The sequence below is a fragment of the Meleagris gallopavo genome, chromosome 1, assembly GCF_000146605.3.
Source record: "Meleagris gallopavo isolate NT-WF06-2002-E0010 breed Aviagen turkey brand Nicholas breeding stock chromosome 1, Turkey_5.1, whole genome shotgun sequence".
Classification (NCBI taxonomy): domain Eukaryota; kingdom Metazoa; phylum Chordata; class Aves; order Galliformes; family Phasianidae; genus Meleagris; species Meleagris gallopavo.
This window is the reverse complement of record NC_015011.2, coordinates 111,533,771-111,540,519: the sequence shown is the minus strand read 5'-3', so window position 1 is coordinate 111,540,519 and position 6,749 is coordinate 111,533,771. Positions and strand designations below refer to the sequence as shown.

The following is a 6,749-nucleotide window of genomic DNA, read 5'->3' as shown; positions in this document are numbered from 1 at the left end:
AAAAAAAACATGTTTATATTCTCCCAAAATTTGAAAATAAATTTGTATTTTCAAGGAATTCGATTAAGTACCACAATGGAAAGAATTCTGCTTTTCTCCTAGCAGTCCTATTAATGAAGCTCACTCTAGCACTATAGCATATATAAAGGACACACAAAAAAGCTCAGCTGTTAAGTGACTACAACTTTAGTATAAATTAGCCTCAAGTATTTAGGCAAAACAGAATGAATACATTTCTATTTAGTTTCAAATACATTACTGTTGTACAAAAAACCTTAATTAATTAGAAATTCTTTCACTATATTGAGTCAGTTGCAGCACAGAAGTTGTCATTCACCATATTTCATTATCAGCTGCCTGAACTAAAAGCAGAGAAAATATATGCATGTCCATTTCAATTTGGTCTTCTTGTTTTATAGATATTTCACATGGTTTCTATAAAATATATTACAACATAGGAAGTGAGTAATGACAATTTTTTTTATTATTATTTTTTTTTATTTTTAAGTTTTATTTACCTAAGAGCCTCTTCCAGCACAACAACTTCACTGGATAGGGTGGGAACTGCTTAGCCATAATGAAAAGCTGCTGCTTCCTTAAGCAAACTTGTAAAAGCTTCAGTTACTAATGCAAGCACACTTCTGATCTCATGTAAAATTGCATTCAAAATGAATTAGGATTTTGTATGAGCACAGCTGTCTATCTCCTCTTATCTACCAAGTGGAACGTGCAACAATTTGTGTCTCATGATCTGCATTGCTTCCTGTACACAAGACTAACAGGAGAAAAAAAATAATCTCCTTGGAGAGCTAAGTACACCCTACCCATGAAACCTTTTTCATGAAGGACAGGAGTGAGCAAGTGAAAGGCAGTGGGAGAAAAGGAGGGAAGGAAAAAACAAGGAATCAGGAATGCAATAAAAGAACTTGCTCTTGGGCATAATAATACATTGGTTTTAATTCTCAATAAGAATTTATTGAAATTCAAAATAGAATAGTGAATTCTTGATAGGGATGACCAAGCCCAGCAGGATGTAGAGGTAAAAACAAAATCACCAAAACAACCCTATCAAGACAAGATTAGAATACACTTGAACAGATCATAAAGACTTCACAACATGCACCAACTATTTAGACATTCTTCCAAAAAGTTTCACGAGAAATATGAAATATTTCTACACAAGACCCAACAGCATACATAGAGCTGAAATGAAAGGTGAAAAACTGTACAATTTGAAACACAGAAGACTTGAAACAAATACCTAAGAGAGAAGTAGCAGACATTTAAAGAGGCCAGTCCAAATAATATCAGCAACTTCCAAGTATTCTTTATTCTATTCTTGGATTACTTTTATGAATTTTCTGAACATGCTCTCGCATGCCCTAAAATGTAGTTCTGTTTTTCATATGTGTGAACACTTCTAAAAGTACCACCAGTACACAGACTCGGCATCATTCCCCATAGAAAATGAAAAGCACAGTACCTGAAGTGGCCAGAAGTCAGAATTCGTGCCTGATAAAAATTCTGCTTATGTGTCACAAAAACATACACAACACTTAGAGAGAAATCTAAGCACATACTTAATGATTTTAAGATTATCTGTTTCGACTTTTGACACTTCAGGAAAAATAAGATTAATGTATATTACATGTTTCTGATGATGCGATGCATTAGCAATAATAAAAAAGTTATTAAATATATATATATATACATACACACACAGGAAGATGAGCTACATGCTAGAATTATATTTATTCCAGTTGGAGGAAAAGGAGGTAAGAGACACAATATTGGCTTCCTCCAAACACAATTTGCAATTATATTTTTTTATATTGGCAGTGTTTTCCATCACATTAAAGACTTCTGCATGCATTTCAAAGTAATATCTTCTTTTTTTAAAAAAAAAGAAAGAAAAAGAAAAAGAAAAACCTATGATTAGTATTTCTCAACCACTGAGTTCTCACATATTCTTACCCATATTATTTTCTCAAAATGATAAATAGTGTGTTTAAAGATTTCTTCATACAGAATAATCTTACGTATTTAGTGACCCTTTAATACAACAACTGAATACAAACTTAGCAATCTACTGTAAGTCTTTTCCAGAAAGAGGTTGCCAGCAGCATTATTTCTGTAAGTGAAATCTGTCCAAGGAGGTCTTATCTCCAGAATAGCAACCAATAAGAAGAACAGATTTCCTCTAGAAAATACACCATTGCAGAACAGATTTTGAGACAGCTACTTCTTAATAACTCACAATAAACCTGCCATACCAGAAGGATCAATAGAAGAAATTCTAGGTTCCACATGTATTATGTGATAACCCTAAGAACGGCATACAAAAGCATCCCTGACTTCCAAAAAAAGGAAAGAAATCTCTCTCTCTACACATCACAAGTCTTTTCCCTCTAATAACCTTTACTGTTAGTATACACTAACAATTACTTTTACTATACTATGAAATTGGTCAAATGTGTAGAATTATAACTACGCCCATTTACATTATTTGACCCCAGAGTTTTCTAATATTCAGACTGATAATGGTAAGAATCTGTTTTCTGGCCTGTGGCTAAGATTAGCAAATATTAGTATCAGCCCAGAAAATAAAAAAGCATGCAACTCAGATAACATACTTAGTCTGAAAATAAGTCTATTGTTAGAGTTTATGTTGAGAGGGAATTCATCTGCCATAATTTAGCAATCTGAAAGCTAAAGCTGTTGTCACTCTATCCTTTTTCTTTATAGAAAAGGAGAAAAAGTCCTCCAGAACAATTCCATCTTATCCTCATATAGCCCAAGGCTGATGAAACATATTTGGAAGCTTAACGTTTTGAATCAATTTAATGGATATATACAATATATGACATATATTTTTATACACACACACACACAAAATTACACGTGGACTGATGAAAATGGTCCTCAAATGTGTGATCTTATTACAAAACATCCACTATATTTTTAGATTTATGCAGTAGGTTCTTCATAATAACCCCATTATCACAACCAATACAGAGTAAAGTAAATAATCCAAAGCCTCTCTAAGATTAAAGGAACCACCAACCCAACTTCTTACCCATCTACTGCTCAAAAGAAGAAAAAAAAAGAAAAATCTTTTATAAAGAAACTCTCTTTGTTTTCATTGCAGTTGATAAATTAGTTAGTAGCCATAAACTTCCCACAAGATTAAACTAAAAAGAGTAACAGCAGAATATCAACTTTCAACAGGCATACCCAACCAGGGGGATGTCAACTCTGTCTTCTTCTATTAAAAGAGGTAGACTATCTTGAAGATCTTCTTCAATCTCAGGATAATATTCTACAAAAGCTTTGACTTGAAGTCCAGGTGCAATGAGGTTTTCTGGATTTTCCACAATCAGTTTAAACTGCGGCATAAAAAATAAATAAATAAATAAATAAAAAGCAAATGTTTATTTTCATTTCTAGATTGAAAAAACTTATACACATGGCTCATTTCAGAATAACACACAGATTGATTTAAAATTCACAACTGGTTTTAAAATATGCAGAATTCTGTAAAATTCCTTTTCCTATTTATTTATTTATATTATTTGCACTGGCCAACTTGGGTAGGGCCCTGGGCAGCCTGAGCTGGTGGGGGGCAGCCCTGCTCATGGCAGGGGTTGGGGCAGCGTGGGCTCTGAGGTCCCTTCCAGCCAAAGCCGTTCGTGATTCACACTTGCAGTAAAAGAAAGGCTGAATGAATAATGTAATTTGATGGGTTCAAGAAGTATTGATCTAACAAAATGCTGTTTCTAGTCCTTCCAATAAAGCTCTAGTATTGCTGCTGCTGTCAGAAACATTCTGAAGCACCTCAAGATAAGGGCAGTTACTACATAATACAGAATCTTTTTAGTATCTGAAAAAGCAACAAGGATTAAGTCTCAATCCAAAGCAGCAAAAAAGAGACTGTGTAAGAATTTTCTGTAGATCTGACCTACATTCCACTGAATTCAAGTGAAAGTCCTACTATACACTGAAAATCTGCTTGAAAGGTGCACGCATGCACTTCTAGTCTCTTCAGGGAGAAGAGAGAGGGAAAACAAACAAACAAGAAATAAAAAAACCCCACAGAAGTAGGTGACACAAAGTATCTTCTTGTATCTGCTGACATCCAACACTCCCTTCATGTCTTCCCTTAAATGGAGAAAAATAGGAGCAAACCACCAGAATGTAGGAGGAATTCCACAGCTACCACATTTCCAAGTAAACTTAATCAGCAGATCAAGCAACTCTCTTATGTTTCAGTACAATTCACATCACTCTATGCATAACAGGCTTCTGCTGTACATGCCCACTTTAATTGCTTATGTCTAAAGAGTCATCCCAGTATTCTTGGAGTCTTCTGTACTAATCTTTATTCGGAACTTGAAAGCAAAAAAATAATGTAAACATATTTGTTGATTACATTGTTAGAACATCTTCTATTCCATTAAAATTTCCCTAACGATATAAATACTCAACTAGAAGAAATTTATCATGCAAAATGCATCGCATTATTATGGGGTTGATTTTTAAATAGTCATGCTTCAATTTTAAAGTGTGAACAATTTACCTCTTCTCTAAAAAGAATTAAGCACCCATGCATATTCATTCTGTGCAAGGGGAAATGAATATTTTAGAATGCTAAATTTTAAATGAAATCCATGGAAAACTGCTTTGTGAACTAACTTCCTTGAAAAGCACATTTCAGCCTCATGCTGTGGCAGCTTAGGAAGGTTAATTTTCAGTTCTTGCACTCTATGAACGTAACACTTCAGAAAATTTACAGACGAGTCACACTTCACCCTAAGTCTCATACTGGGCATTTCACAGATGATGGCATTAAAACATTCAGCCTAAGGCACCGACTATTTTTTGTTTGATTCATTGGTTGGGGTTTTTTCTTTTACTAACAGTAACTGTATTCATAAATTATGACTGAGTAAGCCTTTTTGTCTCTTCTAAAATTGATTCTGCCTTTCCATTTCTACAATGTGAAAAATTGATGAATAAGGCTCACGAAAACTAATAAAACAATAAGCACTGCCCTACCAAATCAAGCTCAAAATGCTATGAGCACGAGGCAACATCAGCTTCTGTTCCATTCCCAAGACCAGCCCAACATTTTGATCCTAATTTTGAATTAATTAACAGGTTAAATACTAGCTGGATGAAAGACAAATGCAAAACTACTAACCACAGTTGGGTCTTGCTGGGCCCATATCACTGAAGGACATGAGTTAGTGGGCATGGTGGTGATGGTTTGGTGGAAAAGAGCACTAAGATCATCCAGTCCAACCAACCTTAATGATCTGAGAGAGATTCTATGTCAAGGGCTATACAAATTGCAATTTGAAAGATTTTTAAAGGTTGGATACACAATGACTTTTCCAGAAGTAATGAGATGAATATGAGAACCTAATGAATGAATGGGAAACTAATGAGAATCATGCCACCGTTAGAAAAGATGGAAGAACTCTTTTCTGAGAAAGCTTTCCACAAGCAAGCACTACAAATGGACTCCTTCTCTCAGAAAAATTAGGAGAGCACAATAGAGACATAAAAGAGCTGTCAATCAGTGCTATGAAATCCCAGAAAAGAACAATTTTAAAAGCTGCAACCTGTAGCCAATCTGGAATACTTCACAAATCTGACCCACTTTTATATGGCTCTTCTTGAAATAAAAGGGAAGTCAGAGGCTTGTAGAGAGATAACATTTCTTGAAAGGCACAAAGCCAGTGAGAAAAGCCAAGCAGGATTTGCTACAAAGTTCTTGATGTAGTACAACATATGAGAAAGCTTAATTACATCTATTTAAAAAATAGACTTAAAAAACAAGGAAGCTCTTTTCAAATTGCTCACTTCAGGAAAATACTGAGCTGAGGAGCCTGAAGGTCATTTCACTCTGACTTTCAGGCTTCAGCTTAGCAGCCTCATTTGAAATTCAATACAAGAATATTTTTCATACAATAATTAAGATTGGAAAAGACTTCTAATACCACCTATCCAACCAGCAGCCCATCAACATGCCCACTGCCCATGTCTCTCAGTGCCACATCCACAAAGCTCTTGAACATCTCCAGGGATGGTGACTCCGCCACCTCCTTGGGCAGCCTCTGCCACTGCCTTGCTGCTCTTTCTTAGAAGGAATTGTTCCTAATATCTAACCCGAACCCCTTCTGGCACAACTTGAGGCCATTCCCTTTCATCTTATTGCCTTATTTAGTTATTATTCTATAGTTATTACTACCTGGGAGAAGAGGACAATTCCCACCTCACCACAATCTCCTTTCAGGTGGTTGTAGAGAGCAATAAGGTTTCCCCTGAGTCTCCTCTTCTCCAGACTGAACAGTCCCAGTTCCCCCAGTCGCTCTCCATAAGACTTGTGCTACAGATCCCTCACAGTGTCACTGCCCTTCTCTGGACACACTTCAGGGCCAAGCATTTCCAGTTACTCAGAAAGCACTTCCTCATGAGAAGCAGGTAACCTAAGGCACTCCCTCAGATCTGACACATGAGAGAATACAGACAATTCTGGCTCTAAGAATTGTCACCTATTCTTTCCAGTTTATCCAGCTATTTAACTTCTTCAAACTAGCTTTCATTTCACTGACAAGCTTCAGTCAGCCCGTAAAATCCCCAAGCCGCCGCAGTTATTTCCGCATGCTGGATCTGGGCCAGTCGGGGGCTGTGTGGCAGACACCCACTGCCTCACCCCTCCCGGCCGCCCCTCACCTGGGGCCGGC

At 36.3% G+C, this 6,749-nt stretch overlaps 1 protein-coding gene across 1 annotated transcript in view; it reads right to left on the bottom strand.

Annotated features, from left to right (window-relative positions):
- Positions 1-3,395, bottom strand: part of CFAP47 (cilia and flagella associated protein 47) — a 252,655-nt gene extending 249,260 nt beyond the window's left edge. Inside the window, 1 exon segment of the mRNA XM_031556783.1 lies at positions 3,235-3,395. Coding sequence (XP_031412643.1) covers positions 3,235-3,395 — 161 coding nt within the window.
- Between the last annotated feature and the right edge of the window lie 3,354 nt (positions 3,396-6,749).